The sequence below is a fragment of the Myxocyprinus asiaticus genome, chromosome 16 (assembly GCF_019703515.2).
Source record: "Myxocyprinus asiaticus isolate MX2 ecotype Aquarium Trade chromosome 16, UBuf_Myxa_2, whole genome shotgun sequence".
Classification (NCBI taxonomy): domain Eukaryota; kingdom Metazoa; phylum Chordata; class Actinopteri; order Cypriniformes; family Catostomidae; genus Myxocyprinus; species Myxocyprinus asiaticus.
The window spans coordinates 28,462,158-28,480,371 of NC_059359.1; the positions used below are offsets into that span (position 1 = coordinate 28,462,158).

Below are 18,214 nucleotides of genomic sequence, written 5' to 3' on the forward strand. Positions count from 1 at the left end.
CGCTCTCTCTCTCTCTCACACACACACACACACACACACACACACACACACACACACACACTTCTCGCTGCCTGCCAGGCACGTATTTCCCTCATTTCTGTCTTCACATCCAAACTACAGTCTACAGTCTCTGCATTATGGCGCTGCGCTCAAACACATGCTCTGCTGTATACGTGGCGCTGAAAACAGCGTTCTTCTTAACTCTAAACTATGCAACTATAACTACAGGCAGTGGACTATCTTCAGAGAGTTTATCCGGACTGTTACCCCCATATGATGAGCTCTATTACCGCGGGGTTCGGGCATATTTTATGGAGGAATGGGAGCGAGCTGCGGAGTTCATAGAGAAATCCTTATCCACTCGAGACATGCTCCTGCGAACTAGACGAAAATGTCACGACGAGTGTTTAACAGCAGGAGATGACACACTCTCTGACTTGAGTAAATCTTAACTCTTTGCACAGCAGCACGAAGTGTTTTTGTGCATTACCATCACAGTGTGTGTTTCAATGACTTGGAATGCATAGTCTGTGTGTAACCACTCTAGTGCTTGAAACAGACTGTCAAAATAATGCTAAAAATACAAAACACGCTATGAAAAACCGGATTTTGGAGTTAGTTTTGTATTACTTGCTTAGTCATTTGCATATTCATACTGTGTTTTTTGTTGTTTGTGTGTAGACCCAGAAGAAGGTAGTCTCTGGGACCTGAGGACACTGGACTGGATGCAACTGCGTGCTGAGTGTGTGAAGTTCTGCATGGGTCAAAGCATCTCTCCGGCTGGCCTGCTCCCAGTATCTTCAGACATTGAGTATGAGTTTGGAACACGCAACCCTTACAACTTCCTGCAAGTTACCTACTACAAGGTACTATGACTGATCAATATGTATAGGTCTATACACCGATCAGCCACAACGTTAAAACCACCTGCCTAATATTGTGTAGGTACCCCTCGTGCCGACAAAACAGAGCCAACCCGCATCCTTCTCACCACAATTGTACAGAGCAGTTATCTGAGTTACCATAGACTTTGTCAGTTTGAAGCAGTCTGACCATTCTCTGTTGATCTCTCTCATCAACAAGGCATTTCCGTCTGTAGAACTGCCGCTCACTGGATGTTTTTTGTTTTTGGCACTATTCTGAGTAAATTTTAGAGACTATTGTGTGTGAAAATCTCAAAAGATCAGCAGAAATACTCAAACCTGCCCGTCTGGCACCAACAATCATCCATGCGATTATCTAATCAGCCAATCATGTGGCAGCAGTGCAGTGCATAAAATCACACAGATACAGGTCAGGAGCTTCAGTTAATGTTCACATCAACCATCAGAATGGGGAAAAAAAATATGATTTCAGTGATTTTGACTGTGGCATGATTGTTGGTGCCAGACAGGCTGGTTTGAGTATTTCTGTAACTGCTGATCTCCTGGGATTTTCACACACAACAGTCTCTAGAATTTACTCTGAATGGTGCCAAAAACAAAAAACATCCGTTGAGCGGCAGTTCTGCAGATGGAAACACCTTGTTGATGAGAGAGGTCAACAGAGAATGGCCAGACTGGTTCAAACTGACAGAGTCTGCGGTAACTCAGATAACTACTCTGTACAATTGTAGTGAGAAGAATATCATCTCAGAATGCTATTCTGAGATGCAGGTTGGCACTGTTTTGGCAGCATGAGGAGGACCTACACAATATTAGGCAGGTGGTTTTAATGTTGTGGCTGATCTGTGTATATTGGTCATGAAGCAAATATAATATACACTTATCCTAACACATCTGAAAGGGTCAGGATAACTGAATCTGAACAACATTTAGACTTGTAAGGACTGCCTTTGTGAATATTGTGAAAGCAAACCATGCAGCTATTTCTTAAAGACTTGAGAAAGCCCTAGGTCAGTAGGTCAGTGTTTTGAAGGTTTAAAATCCCTCACACCAAACATTCTTGTCTCTCCTCACATTCTGTACAGTTGGATAAACTGCAGAAAGCAGCTTCAGCTGCTCACACGTTCTTTGTGGCCAATCCGAGCCACCTGGAGATGAGGAACAATATTGAGAAGTACAGGAGAATGACAGAAGTGAAAGACGAATCCTTCCAGGACAGAGAGAGAGAGCATGAAAAACACTGGGTGAGTATAGTGACATTAAGGATCACAAAAATAAAATTAAAATAAAAGCCAAATAGCAAGATTTTGTATGTTGAATGTCATGTTCTCAGGGTGCATTTTACTAATGTCCGAACTCTTGTGACCATAAGTAATGTAAATATATTGCTGTAAGTCAAACTAGTCAATTTGGTTTCTAGTGTGTTGTGCAGGGTATAATTTTAGCAAATTCTTTTTACTCTGGCCGAGAAAGCTTTTATCTTAGAGACTTAGAGGCTTGTGTGCTGGATGTCTAAACAGCCAACTCCTGTCAATTATATACTTATCCTTTACCTCTCTCTCAACTTCTATTATGAAAATTCCTCTATTCATTTTAATCACACAGTAATTAGTCATTTACTTTAAAGGGATAGTTCACCCAAAAATGAAAATTTTGTCATCATTTACTCACCCTCATGCCATCCCAGATGTGTATGACTTTGTTTCTTCTGCACAACACAAATACATTTTTTTAGAATAATGTTTCAGCTCTGTAGGTCCATACAATGCAAGTGGCCAGATCTTTGAAGCTCCAAAAATCACATAAAGGCAGCATAAAAGTAATCCATAAGACTCCAGTGGTTTAATATATGTTTTCTGAAGCGATGCAATCACTTTGGGTGGGAAACAGATATATTTCAACACTATTTCAATCCATTTTTTACTATAAATCTCCACTTTCACTTTCAGAAGGTGAAAGTATAGATTTATAGTAAAAAGGACCTAAATATTGATCTGTTTCTCACCCACATCTTTATGCTGCCTTTATGTGATTTTTGGAGCTTCAAAGGTCTGATCACCATTCACTTGCATTGTATGGACCTACAGAGCTGAAATATTCTTTTAAATATCTTTAATATCTATTAAATTGTGTTCAGCAGAAGAAAACAGTCACACACATCTGGGATGGCATGAAGGTGAGTAAATGATGAGAGAATTTTCATTTTTGAGTGAACTATCCATTTAACCAGTTCGCTCGGTTTCTCTTTCTACCCATCTTCTCATCCTTCCTAACTTTATCTCTCTCAGGAGATGTATGATGCAGCCCTTTTGGCTGAGAGCTCGTCTGATTGGGTGAAGGCAGTGAACAAGTGGAAAGAGTGTGTGAACGAGACACTCAAGCAGACAGAAGAATGCAGAGCTCTATGTGTGATGGCATCACAGGTCCTTCCAGAAGAGCCAGACACTGTACAGGGGGCTTATGAGAGAGCTGCAGGTGAAAAAGAAAAAAATATTGTAAAGAAATATAAAAATGTATACACTACTGGTCAAAAGTTTTGAAACACTTACTCATTCTTTATTTGTTTTTTGTTTTTTTCACATTTTAGAATAATAGTAAAGTCATCAAAACTATGGAATAACATAAATGGAACTATGGGAATTATGTTGTGACTAAACAAAATCCAAAATAAATCAAAACTGTGTTATATTTTAGCATCTTCAAAGTAGTCACCCTTTGCCTAGAATTTGCAGACATGTACTCTTGACATTTTCTCAACCAACTTCTTGAGGTATCAGCCTGGGATGCTTTTTAAACAGTATTGAAGGAGTTCCCATCTATGTTGGGCACTTATTGGCTGCTTTTCTTTATTATTTGGTCCAAGTCATCAATTTTAAAAACATGTTTTATTTAATTAAATTTTAGTTTTATAATGAAATCAATTAATATGTTGGCAGAATTATATTTTTGTCTACAAAACTAATTTAAAATATTTAAGCATACACCTTCAGATCAAAAGATTTTTAAGATCACGAGAAACATTTTAGTCAAGTATTTCAAAACATTTGACCGGCAGTGTATATTTTTATGATAAGTAGAAGTGAAACAAATTGTTTCAAGGAATAGTTTTTGTATGTTCCATAATATTCACTCACTTATACTTGTAAATTAATATTTGAAAATACATTTTGTTACCATGTTCTTTGAATTGCATAACCGATTGTTTTGATGGCATAAACCAGTAAACATTCTGTCTTTCTCTTTTTCTCAGCCCTCTCTCTCTCCTTGCTGTCATGCAAACAGACCTGTGTGTCCTTGGTGTCAACTCGACCTGGAAGGATTTCTGCTCTGGAGGACTTCCTGCCAATGCAGCTGGAGCATCTTCATATAGCTCAGTACAAAGGTGAGATGTTGGTACTAGTGATTTGTTATTTGGGATTATCTAAATGTTTTCATTCATGAACGTGTTGTTCATCTGTGTTTATTTTTTAGTTAATTTTTTTCTTTCACAAACGCAACTGACCCTTCGCTAAGCTCCGCCACACTTGGTTTCTGTTGCTCGCTCAGACATGCTGTACAGAATTTCCCAAAGGAATTAATTGAAGATTTCTGCAAACAGGATGATTTTCAGGTGGCATATATCCTCTCTGGGTTCCTTGTGTCACTATTATAAGTTCTGCAGCAACCATGTTTTCCAAATTACCATATTTTTGAATAATTTCTGTAAAATTCCATGAAACTATCCAAACACACTGGATATCCGTAGATGTACATTAGAAAAGAGCAAAAATGTGTCAGTAATGTTTTTAAGTAGAAGAGGCATTTCCACTTTCTTAAAAGTTATAATTAATGCAAGGACACTATTGTAACATTGACACAACTCTTCTCTTTTCTAATCTTTGGTGTCCCACAGCTGGTGACCTGAAGGGGGCAGTGGCGATCCTGCGCTCCCTGCTGCTCTTTTACCCCACAGATTCAGACTCCCTTAGTAACCTGCAGCTTTACACCCAAAATCTAGAGGGCGACACTGAGGCTCAGGAAACAGCCCCCATTCAGGTAAACCATGAGTGTAATGGATGGGAAAAAAAGGAGTAAATATGACACATGGGAGATGGCCAGAAAGACTATGGTTTGCATTGATAGATGGGTCTGTCTGATTAAGATGAATGGATGAGCCAATGGTGCAGATCTATACAGACTTGTTATTTGATTTCTTAAAGGAAATTGCCTTGTATGTCAGCAGAGCCCTGCAGGAGAAGAAATTGCTGTACTTTGGGATGGCAAACTTGGACTTTAAATTCAGTGACCCGGTATATGCCTCTGTGTGTTTTGTGTGTGTGTGTGTGTGTGTGTGTGTGTGTGTGTGTGTGTGTGTGTGTTTCACCCCTTGTCTTTTGTTTTCCTTTCTGAAACTAACCTTAAAAGGCCTCAGTCTCACTGTCTGTCCCCGGCAGGATTTGTGGACACCCGAGGACGCTGTGCCCGAGTCACTGCGAGAAACCTGGAGGTGAGAAAAGAAATGACAAATTATGGTAGGGAACTGGTGGGATAAATTTACTGGGAGCTTCATCCCTTTTCTTTTTCTCAGAGTGGAGAAAGAACAACTTCATGAGAAACTGAAGCAGGGAGAGAAAGTGGAAGAAGTGGATGACAGTGGATTTTATGCAGGTACAAGGAGGGCTAGGTACTGGCACTGATTTCCCGATTTGATTAAATTCTGATTCACAAGATTTCAATTCGATTCAGATTTCGATTTGATTCCCTATCGATTCATTTGGGTACATTTCAGATTTTAAATCGATGTTGATTTATTTGGGAGTATTTCAGTTACAACAACAGGCCTGTTTCAATTATATTACATACGGTAATCACCTTATTGCTACAGTGCATAAAATACATTGTGTCTCACGCATTGTTTACTTAAATTTCACACATGCATATTTCCAAATATTTTTGACCATTACAGTTTAACACAGAGGACACAATTTATTTTTAATGACCTCTGAAATTTGGGAGGCATGCTGCAAATAATTTTCAGCAAAAGTTTCAATACATCCACTGAAAAAATGTATAGATTATAAAATATTTATTTTTTTATTTATTTTAATTGATGTCAGATTATTCAATAAAGACTCCATTAATCAGAAAATCAAAAATAAATTCCCACCCCCTAGGTACAAGGACTGTTTTTTGTTGTTGTTTTTTTTTTCAAATCCCCTTCCTTTCCACATGCTCTGTACTGTTTTTGGGAGTAGCACACACCCCACTAAAGCGGCAGGTGCTTTGGGAGAGGTGATTGCTGCTTTTGGAAAAGGTCATGAGGCATCGGTGTATTACTCCCTGTTAATTAAGAGTATGGGGGACGGAGCCTTCTCTCAAGAGAGTATGAGAAAAAGATTTGAATTTGGTATTGGAGGATGGAGTCTGGACTAAGATTCTGAAAAATGTCAAGTCTGTATCTAGAGATGCAAGGGTTCGCCTTATGCAATTTAAGATTTTACATAGATTTTATTGGACCCCCTCTAGATTATACAGGCTTGGTCTTAAAGACACACCCACCTGCTGGCGATGCCAATCAGAAGTTGGAGACACTACCCATGTCTTTTGGGGGGGTGTTAAGATCCAGGAGTTTTGGTTGAGGGTTCAGAGTTATTTGTGTGATGTTTTGAACATTCAGGTTTTGCTTTGTCCCAGACTCTGTATTTTGGGTGATGGAGCAGTCATGAATTTAGGGGATAATCACATTAAAAATGTAATTTTAAGGGGTTGGAAGTCAAGTGGAGCACCCTCTTTTTCAGAGTGGTGTGTGGAAATGGGGAGGGTAGCTGCATTTGAGGAAGTGGTAAGTAGAAGGCTGGGGTTTAGGGACTTATTTGTTAAAAAATGGGGCAAATATTTAGTTTTTTGGGGGGAATCTAGGGGAGGGGATGTGGAGAGTGTAGTTTAGTTTTATCATGTATGCTTATTATTTTATTTATTTATATATATATATATATATATATATATATATATATATATATATATATATATTATTATTATTATTATTATTATATATATATATATATATATATATATATATATATATATATATATATATATATATTTGTTTTTTTTTTGGATTGTGTGTTATGTGGGACCACAGGGGTGTTCGTTAGGGGTCAGGGTGGGATGTATTTGTGGGGTTTAAATGTAAAATGTTGATTCTTTATATATGTGTTGAGTTTTTCACTGTCATGTGCATATGAATCAATAAAAATGTTAATTACAAAAAAATCCCATTCCTTTCATTATTTTTAATAACTTATACTCTCTTCCTCCCTCTTTCTCTCTTTCTTGCTCATTCTGTCTGTCCCCAGGTGGTTCTGTTCCTGTGGTTGGCATAACAATCACTATGGATGATCATGTGCTGAATGGGACCAATCGTGTTGTGCTAGATGGTGTTTTGTCCCAATCCGAATGTGATCGTGTGATGCAGCTGGCTGCTGTGAGCTTTTCAATAATCATTCAAAAATCTGCCCGTCATTTACTGTTGTGAGCTGTGAAATTCCAATCAGCCTACCAATCAGATTCTGCATGTGTTGGTGATAGGTCTCTGCATCAGTGGGTGATGGTTACCAGGGGCGACGCTCTCCGCACACGCCGCATGAGAAGTTTGAGGGTTTGACTGTTCTCAGAGCACTTAAGGTGGAATATTACTCACTCATGAAACATACTAGAATGATTTATAAAATTGTAGGAACACTTACCAAAAATATACATCTGTTTTCCAGTTGGCTCAGGATGGACTGGTTAACCAATCAGATGCTAGACTGCTGCATGAGATTGGGGAGACTGCAAAAGTTCTGATGCACTCATACTTCAGAAGTCACTCTGCTCTCTACTTTGCCTACACGCACCTTGTGTGCCGCTCTGCCATCCCAGGTATAGCAAATGTGTAGTGCTGTAACAGTACTGTCACTTACTCACTTTTTATAGCTCAAAAAAGTATCTGGTTCATGACATTTCATAATCATATAAAACATGAAGAAGTGCAGTGAATATTTACATACTAAGATATTATGATTGGTGTACACACTGATAAAGTAATAGTTCACCCAAAAAGGACAATTGTCTCATCATTTACTCTTTATTAAAAATGTATCCTCATGCCATCCCAGACATATATGTCTTCCTTTCTTCTGCAGAACACAAACAAAGATTTTTAGAAGAACATTTCAGCTCTTTAGGTGCATACAATGCAAGTGAATGGTGACTAGAAGCTTTTCCACCATCAGGCCAAACAGTTCTCATCGCAAAACCGTACTGTACCATTCCGTGCTGGGTTTGTTGGTGTGGTTACAGTTTCTTTTTCAACTGTGGTGCAGTGAAATAGGAGAATGTCCGTAACAGGTCCGTCTGTGGCGACAGCATGAAAGGTAAACATTGGAGCGAGTGCGCTATGGAGGATAATCGCATGTTCCAGTTTTTAGGACTGCTTTTTTCCTTTAGTTTTAGGGATCATATCGCAAAAAGGAAAGCAAAGAGAAAAAGGCAAGAGGTTTATCATCATTAGGGCTCATGTATGCCACCGCACACGAACATGCCGAAAGGTAAAAGTTCCCTGACTAGCTAAAAATTATATTTATTGACTAAATATTATCTATGTATTATATGAAAATAGTATATGAGAATATATTGATATATTTTGAGTTTTAATGAATTCGTAATCTGCTTCCCTGATGAAAAAGGCGTGTAAAAAAAATAAATGTATGCTACAATACTAGTTAAACCATCATTAAAAAATACGATACACTAATCATACACGTTTTTATTAACTTTTATTAACTTCAGCCAAATATTAGCCAACTTGGCAAGATAGAAACAACTAAAAGCACTAAAAGTTGCGTTGGCAAATTGACAGTTGTTAGTCACCACGTACTAAAGCCATTAAACCAGCGCGGTTGAGTACGGTTAGCTAACCATGCCGAGAATTCCGGGCCGAGAACGGTTTATAATCATGCCGTGCCGAACATGCTCAAGTGGAAATTGTACTGTAACCGTTCCATTCCATGCTCAGAACTGTTCGGCTCGATGGTGGAAAAGCAGCTCATGTCTTCTGAAGTGATATGATGGGTGTGGGTGAGAAACAGATCAATATTTAAGATTTTTTTTATAATATACCTCCACTTTCACTTTCACATTGTTCTTCTTTTGTTTTTGGCAGTTCGCATTCTTCGTGGATATTGCCATCTACTGGGCAGAGAGAAGAATTAATAGTAAAAAAGGACTTAAAAATTGAACTGTTTCTCACCCACACTTATATAGCTTCTGAAGACATGGATTTTACCACTGGAGTCTCATGGATTACTTTTATGCTGCTTTTATATGCTTTTTGGAGCTACAGAATTTTGGCACCCATTCACTTGCATTGTATGGACCTACTGAGCTGAGATATTCTTCTAAAAACCTTTGCTTTCTGCTAAAGATCTGGGATGGCAAGAGGGTGAGTAAATGATGAGAGAATTTCCATATTTGGGTGACATATTCCTTTAAAGTTCACTCATTTGGTCAAACTAACCCCAAACTGACACTACAACATTACTATGGATACAAGTCAGTCACATTTCTGAAAAGTGCATGCCTACTTTGTGATGCAATAGAGGGTTAAAGCTTCAATAATATATTCCTACTGCATTTTGATTCAGTCAGAGAAACATATTAAAAGGTGTTTTGGGGTACCTGCCTGGGGTCCCAAACATAAAAACAGTAAAGATTTCAATAGAACGTGAGAGTTAAGATATACGTATGTTATCCATGGATATACGTATGTTTCTATATGTGTGTGAAGGGCACCAGGAGGGGCGGTCGGATCTTTCTCATCCAGTTCATGTGGATAACTGCATCCTGGAGCCAGAAACCAGGCAGTGCTGGAGAGAACCTCCTGCTTTCCCTCATCGAGACCTCAGGTACATAGATGTGTATACCTGATAGATGTAGACAATCACTAAAACAATCTGTTCAAATGTAGTGAACCAATGGCACACAAAGATATTTGATAAAAAACAGAAACAGTCTGTCTTACCAGACACCTTAATTTGTTGACTTTACTGTTATGCACACGCAATGTGATTTACATGTATTGATGCCTTTGCAGTGCAGTTCTTTACCTGAATGATGATTTTGAAGGAGGCGAATTCTTCTTCACTGATCGAGATGCTAAAACTGTCACTGTAAGAACCATTTCCCAATATTGACTATTTTTTTTAATTCAAATTCATGAGCTCTCACCAAATTAATATAGCTGTCTTAAATCTATTTATAAATAATGTTTCACTTCACACTGGTCTCTCTGTTTCAGGCAAAGGTTAAGCCAAGCTGTGGGCGACTTGTTGGCTTTACATCAGGGCCTGTCAATCCTCATGGTGTTACTGCAGTAACGGCTGGTCGACGATGTGCACTGGCACTCTGGTTCACCACTGAAAAGCAACACAGAGATATGGTGAGAAACTATAAAGGGCCATGTGCCTCAGACTGTATATAGTTATAATTGTCACACAGCTACTTTGAAACTGAAGCTTCCCAAGATACTAGCTACTCATTAAGTAGTGACATTACAATCAAGCTACTCTTGTAAAAAAAAAAAAAAAAAATTGTTGCTAAACTACAAATGTAGATAACTACATTAAAGCTATTTAAAGAAGAAAATATTTTAGATATTCGAGGAAATTGAGCGCCTTTTGTTTTTTCTTTTTGTGCTGGTTTTTGTGGAGTAACACTATTTTGGGACAGTTTTGTGGATGAATCTGCATGCTCTTTGTGCTTATGCCTCCTATTGGCTGGAGTTTGTTTTGTGGAGTATTTCTTGCAAGACATTGGAGTGATTAGGTCATCTGTTGCACTCACTGAACATTCGTTTGACTGTTCGAGGAAACTGAAAAAATTCCCTCATTTCATCTGTTGTTGATTGCTCAATTGGAAACATTTTAGTCTCAGATCATGCCCTGGTGTGTTTAGAGGTGTTGCCACGTATGGAGAAAAGAAAATCATATAGTTGGTGCTTTAATGTATTCCTTTTGCAAAATCCTGAATTCCAACAAATGTTAAAGGCTGAAAACAGTGTTTATATGGAGACCAACTGGTCTTCAGTATCCTCTGTGGGCGTGGCTTAGGAGGCATTTAAGGTGGTTCTTAGGGGCTGGATCATACAGTATGCACAAGAACTCGTGGAATAGGAAGAGAATATTAAAAGTGCCGAGGCAGGTCTGAAGCACCGAATGTCTTCTAATGGCCTCATAGAATTGACCCGATTGAAATACAGATATAATACTATTTTGTCACGGAAGGTTGAGTTTTGGCTATTCAGGGCAAGACAGTCTTACTTTGAGTCGGGGGACAAGGCAGGGAAACCTCTGACTAGATATATAAAACAGAGAGAGTCTTTTTCTACCATTCCCTCAGTGAAATCTGATGGTGGTGAAATATTTACATCATCTATTGATATTAATGATGCTTTTAAAGAATTCTATCTTGATCTCTATTGTTTCACGTCTTCATCTACTGATGAGGATATTAGAAACTTTGTGGAACCATTAGAACTTCCTAAACTGACGCCTGAGCAAAAAAATTCTCTTGATTCTGAGATAACCTAGGAGGAGCTTGGTGAGGTAATTAAGGTCTTGCCTACAGGCAAGGCTCTGGGGCCAGATGACTTTGCTGCTGAGTTTTTTTTAGATCTTATGCTACAGAATTGGCTCCACTTTAGCTAGAAGTTTATTCTGAATCATTAAAGAATGGAAATCTTCCGCAAACCATGACGCAAGCCCGGATCAGTCTGATTCTTAAAAAGGACAAAGATCCAAGCGAGTGTAAGAGTTACCATCCAATTTCCCTGATCCAGCTAGACGTTAAAATATTGTCCAAAATTTTGCCTAACCGATTAAAGTTATGACATCTCTTATACATATAGATCAGGTGGGGTTTATTCAGGGCTGTTGCTCTTTTGATAACATTAGGCGTTCCATCAATATCATGTGGTCAGTGGCGAATAATCATACTCTGGTTGCTGCCATCGCACTTGAAGCCAAAAAGGCGTTTGATATGGTAGAATGAGATTATTTTTTTAAGATTTTGGAAATGTATGGGTTCGGGAATACTTTTATTGGTTGGATTAAGTTACTTTATAGAAACCCAGTAGCGGCGGTACAAACGAATGGATTAATTTCAGATTATTTTACTCTGGATAGGGGCACCCCGCAGGATTGCCCTCTTACCCCATTATTGTTCTGTCTTGCCCTGGAACCATTAGTAGCCGTGATAAGAAAGGAGGATGATTTTCCAGGGGTGGTGGCGGGAGGTGTGGCGCATAAGCTTTTGCTTTATGCAGATTATATTTTATTATTTGTCTCTGACCCTACTAGATCTATGCCTTGCCTCCACAGAATTATTAATTCCTTTTCTAAGTTCTCAGGATACAGAGTTAACTGGTCTAAATCCAAAGCTTTGGCTCTGACAGTGGTTTGGTTAGCGCCTTCCAGTGGCCCAAACAGGACATTAAGTATTTGGGTATTTTATTCCCAGCAAATCTGTGATTTAGTTAGTTAATTTTGACCCTTTAATAAAAAGGTTTTCGAGCGATGTGGGCGGGTGGGCTTCATTACAGTTATCTATGATTGGGAAGGTTAATGTTATTAAAATGAATTATATTCCAAAATTCAACTACCTGCTACAAACTCCCCCTATAGATGTCCCCCTCTCTTATTTCAAGCAATTTGACAGCATAGCGAATTCCTTCATTTGGAATGGTAAACGTCCCAGATAACATTTCAGCAAGTTGCATAGGCTGAATGGCAAAGGTGGGCTAGGCCAACCCAAGATTTTGTTTTATTATTATGCATTCGGTCTCAGACATTTGGCTCATTGGTCGCTTCCTCCTGAGAGAGCCCCTCCCTGGTTTTGTATTGAACAGGAAGTTCTTGCCCCTATTTCGCCATTGCAAAGCCTTTCCATCAAACTAACTGGAGAAGTTAAGTTACACCACGTTATCTCGCATTTGCACAAGGTATGGGCAAAAGTGTCCAGAGTGTTTAATTCAGACATTTATTTAAATGTTGCTTTGAGCATATGGCTGAACCCAAAGTTATGTATTAATAAGTCCCCTTTCTGCTGGTCAGAGTGGATTGTGAGGGGGGTTAATACACTCGGAGACCTATATGAGAGTGGAGTGTTGAGATCCTTCGAAAATTTGGTTCAACACTTTGGGATTCCAAGGTCTCAATTATTTGGGTATTTACAGCTGTGCCACCAGCTTTGTACTATTTTTGGGAGTGGCATACACCCTAAAGCGGCAGATACACTGGGAGTGGTGATTAATGCTTTTGGAAAAGGCCATGAGGCATTAGTGTATTACTCCCTGCTAATTCAGAGTCTGGGGGACAGAGCTTTAACTTCTCTCAAGAGATTATGGGAGAAAGGTTTAAACTTGGTATTGGAGGAGGGAGTGTGGGCTAGGATTCTAAAAAACGTCAAGTCTGCATCTAGAGATGCAAGGGTGTGCCTTATGCAATTCAAGATTTTACATTGATTCTATTGGACCCCCTCTAGATTGTATAGACTTGGTCTTAAAGACACACCCACCTGCTGGCGATGCCAGTCAGAAGATAGTGACACAACTCATGTTTTATGGTGGTGTGTTAAGATCCAAGAATTTTGGTTGAGGGTTCAGAGTTTTGTGTGAGACGTATTGGGCACTCAAATTTCATTTTGCACCAGACTCTGTATTTTAGGCGATGGGGCAGTCATTAGTATAGGGGATAAATACATAAGAAATTGGGTCCTAGCAAGTGTCATGATCGGTAGACAGATCATTCTGAGGGGATGGAAGTTGGCTGGGTGCGTCCTCATTTCAGGAGTGGTGCACGGAGATGGGCAGGGTGGCGGCATTTGAAGAGATGTCAGATAGAAGGCTAGGCAACCTGTGGGTATTTAATATGAAGTGGTATTTTTTATTTTTTTGTGTAATTTAGCTTTGACCACAGGGATGTTTGTTGGGAGTCAGGGTGGGGTTGGGGATTGGGAGAGGGAAGGGGAATAATGGGGGTTAAAAGTTGATTCTGTGCATATATGTTTTGCTTTTCTGTTTCATGTGTTAGAATCAATAAAAAGTGTTAATCAGAAAAAATTATAGAAACAAATGGGCAAATTCAATTCATATCAAGCTTTATTAACTAGATAAACTTAAGTGTACCAGGGGTCGGCAACCTACGGCACGCATGCCAATGTTGGCATGCAGAGGGGTAATCACTGGCATGCAAGAAACAGCAAGAGAGGAGTAGACTATTTCCAATTACATCTTGAGTCTGTTGTACATGCTGCGAAAATACGCTGTGTGGTCATGAGGAAGGATTACATTAAGATGTAGATTGGCATGCAGGTGCGAGGGACTTCCTGATTACCCTCCATGTGATTTTGAAAAAAACATGACATAAAAAAAGAAATATTAAAGATTCCACACAATTTCTTGATCACTAATCAAAAAAGCTAATTTGTGACATTAACTGTGTTAACTCATTTTGTACAAAAGGACAGGTTTTCTTCCATTAAAGCACTTTCACAAGATGCTCTAGATAAATTCACATGCAGGATCATGATTATATCATAATCATCAACTTTTCACTCAAACTATAACAATATCCCTACGCTACATATAAAATAATTGTTTATTTTAACAGATTCATCTACATGGACAGTCCGAAAGAACCAATTAACTTAAAGGGGTCATGAAATGCCTTTCTTTATAATTTTATTATATTCTTGGAGGTACACTTATAATTTCAGTGATGTTTTTGCACCATAAACAGTCATATATTTGTAAAATATTATCATTTTTCACCCTCATTCTGTCAGAAACACTCGGTTTTGGTGCTGCTTCTCCTTTAAGACTTGACAGTAAATGCCACTGTTATGATTGGCTCTCTGCTTTTGTCTGACCTGCTCTCTCTACTTGCCATCTCACTGCTCACCGCTACTGGACCGGCGACCAAAGTGATAATGTAAATTAGGAGTTGATGTGTTGTTGTGGAGGCAGTCTGATGCAAATGTATTCCACAGTGTGACATCACAATGTGGAGGAATTAGAGAACAAGTTGTTTGGTTTCAACAAATGCTCTTTTTGGAGTGGAGGAAATTTTGAATTCTGAAACTTATAGTATGTTTTTTTTATAGGACAATGACTACTTTATATGTCAAAAGATCCAGGAAAATTGTATTCCTCATGTAATGACCCCTTTAAATAATTTGGTTTTCCTAGCGCTACATGAAAGAGAGAGAGAAAGGTTTAGGTGAGTGTGTTTGATTACTCCCTCGGCTGACAAATGTAGCGTTGTGACGCTACTCTCTGGTAAATGGAAATTGTTATTGGAAAAGCTATTGTGAAAATAGCTGAACTACTATACGGCTAGTGAAAAATGTTGTTAAGTTAGTAGCATCGCTACTTTTAGTTTGCTTCTTCCCAACACTGGTAGTTGATGCAGTAACTTGTTAGAAACTTACATTTAAAAGCACACAACGGTTTAAAAATTCACTTTTGAGGCATGATTGTAATTTATGTTGAAGAACAAAATATGGAAGTCTTTTCAAGTTATGTTAACCACAGACCTTATTTTGCTTGATCTACCATATTTTTTTATAAAAGGAAAATCGCTGTTCAACAAAATCAGCTCCTGAGGGAATCCATCGATCGATATTGCTAATTCTTCTCATTGTTTTAGGATTACAAATTAACAGATCTATTAACAAGCAATACAGACAAAAAGCTGAATGTGCTCAGCTTACAGAGAAATTAAAAGAGGAATAGTACTAACTCTAACTAATAAGCAGTAACTCATGTTTATTTTGTCTCAGGAGCATGAAGAAGCTGAGTCCTTATGGGCAGCAGATGGACAGAGTGTAGTAAAAGAGGAGAAGGGTGATGGAGAAAGCACCTCAACACCTGCCCGCAGCGGGAGAAGCCAAGTCAAAGAGAGGAGCAAAAAGAGGGAAAGAGTGACAGGCAGACACGATGAACTGTAAGAGTGACAGGTGAATGAGCCAATCGGATGACAGACAACGCATCCTTCCGGTGCCCATGGACATCGAATACCACGCAATCTATGCACCCTGTCATCATTTCATGAACACTAGTTTATTTACTAGTTTATCTCAGACAGCCCCAGACTATGTCTCTATAAGTGTGAAAGTGTGTACATGTTTGTGCCTTTGCTGGTTATGTTGAAATATGATGCTTTTATTAAAGAATCAGGAAACAGTGAATGGGATACTTGGGAATGGGAGTAATTTATTATTCTCCTTTTATTATTATTTTATTTGAATACTACTTTATAATAATACAAGTATTAATATACAATAATAATATGTATTTGTATTGTTATTATTATTATTATTATTAAATCGTTATTTATTCTAAAGGCTAATTATGATTAATAATATTCTTTATGTTTAATATTTATAAAATGAATATATTATACATAATTTATTTTAAGTATTTTAGGTAACATTTTAGTTTAAAGTTGTACACATTACATGTATCTATGATTACTTACTATAGAAATAAAATATGGATTGTAAGTACAAGCAGCTTTACAAAATAGTTTCACAGTATGCAGTTCATTAGTATTACTCAGTATTACCTACAGTGTAATAAATACACTGTAACAAGCATTGTAAGATTAAATGCAACCTTAATTATTTATGTATTACTATTAATAATGAATACTTGTATAATATTTTTAATTATTGTTTTGCATATTTAACAGTGAAGAGAGAAGTGGCTAACAGAGAAGTACATGAGCAGTCAGTGAGATTGAGCTATACTACAGTACATTAAAACAAGTGAGTGAAGAAAGGGAGGGAGGATGAGAGGGGAGGTGTGGACGGACTGTGGCACATTTGCACTGATGGAACGAGTGAGGGACAGAAAGAGGGAGGGCAGAGAGTTATGCAGAGGCGGTAAAAGAGATGGAGAGCGAGATTACAGATAATCCCTCGTAAATGAGTGCATTTGTTTATGAATATTACAAATCTCCCATTTAGAGTATAGAATAATAATCCAGGCAAGAAATCATGTAATCATTCATATCCAGTTCCCCATCGCAACATGATGCCCCTTCCAGTAAACCCAATAACCACTGACATTCCCCTAATGCACCAAGAGTCAGACTTTTGCCTTATTTATGCTTGCCATTTACCCCCTCTGTTAATCTACATTCTGCTGTAAAAAGTGGGTATAGAATGGATAATGGTTTGTTAGGTGTTAATCTCATTTTATGCATTTGACTCTCAGCAGGCCTGTAAAACTGTTAAGAAGTTAAGAGAAAAGCAGATGCGCAGACATGCCTCTTAGATAAATGACAAAGACCCTTCTGACCTGTTTCCATTGAGGTTTGACTATCACAGAGATGCATTTGGGAATAATCTCTTCTCCCTTGTGATACAACATTACACAAAATGTTGGTGTGCAGGATTTTGATCAACTCTGAAGAGCAGGAATATTAAGAGTGATAATGGAACAGTCAATGTTCCATTCTCATAACTTTTATTGACCGTTTCCACCAGGATGTTTCCTCTAGGAAACTTTAGACATACACTAAGAATTACTCTTCAATTATAATTTAACTGGCAAGGAATGGCTTTTTGGTTCAACTGTTAATTAAATTCTGGAACAAGAAAGTTTAGAGTGAAAGATAGTGTCATATTCTGCTTGTAAAGCGCAATATTTAATTTGTAACGCAGAATCTAATTGTTATATTTTTGAAAGTAAAACATTTTCTATCATGGTGGGGACCATTGACTTCTAATGTTTTTATACTGAGCTAATGATACACTCAAAAACAATCAGTCTGTTATTAAGATTTAAACATTTCCATCAAACTGATTTCCATCAAGAGTAATCTTTAAATAGTGTACATTTTATGAATTCAACATAATTGTGAAGTATTTAATCAAGAGAGGTATGAACTTTTAACCTCCTGAGACCCAAGCATGACTGATGTGTGCATTTTCCATTCCCCTTTTTGATTTGTAACTAGTAGCCCTTAAGAAACAGCAAAAACAAAATTAGACCAAATAGTTTTCCTAAAAATGTATGGCAACATTTGTGGACAGAGGGACTAAGTTGTGAAATTAGCTATAGAAAGTCAGATTTTTTTTTATTATTTTTTTTATCAAATTGTTTATTGTTTCCAGGAGTGCTGGTTATTCATGTTTTTGAGACATTACATCAGATATTAGCAGAATTAATTTTGATTCAAAGCAATGGCCAGCATCATCCAAATACAGCCAACCATGTTAAAATAAAATTATACATTATAAATTCTGAA

At 37.9% G+C, this 18,214-nt stretch overlaps 1 protein-coding gene across 1 annotated transcript; it reads left to right on the top strand.

The window, feature by feature from the left end:
• Positions 1–98: 98 nt before the first annotated feature.
• On the top strand, positions 99–16,298 carry LOC127453951 (prolyl 3-hydroxylase 3-like). Its single transcript, XM_051720784.1, has 16 exons — positions 99–441; positions 682–866; positions 1,970–2,128; positions 3,173–3,359; positions 4,135–4,266; positions 4,777–4,919; positions 5,084–5,173; positions 5,318–5,370; positions 5,452–5,531; positions 7,220–7,347; positions 7,452–7,547; positions 7,634–7,784; positions 9,691–9,808; positions 9,997–10,072; positions 10,201–10,341; positions 15,741–16,298. The coding sequence occupies exons 1-16, from the start codon at positions 138–140 to the stop codon at positions 15,906–15,908; spliced, it is 2,211 nt and encodes a 736-aa protein (XP_051576744.1). The 5' UTR covers positions 99–137; the 3' UTR covers positions 15,909–16,298.
• Positions 16,299–18,214: the final 1,916 nt, after the last annotated feature.

What these genes read in the sequence shown, in the direction of transcription:
- LOC127453951 (XM_051720784.1), top strand. Translation starts at nt 138, where the DNA reads ATGGCGCTGCGCTCAAACACATGCTCTGCTGTATACGTGGCGCTGAAA. An exon ending in GGCTTATGAGAGAGCTGCAG is followed by an intron (nt 3,360 to 4,134) that starts GTGAAAAAGAAA and finishes TCTTTTTCTCAG; the next exon opens with CCCTCTCTCTCTCCTTGCTG. An exon ending in AAAAGCAACACAGAGATATG is followed by an intron (nt 10,342 to 15,740) that starts GTGAGAAACTAT and finishes ATTTTGTCTCAG; the next exon opens with GAGCATGAAGAAGCTGAGTC.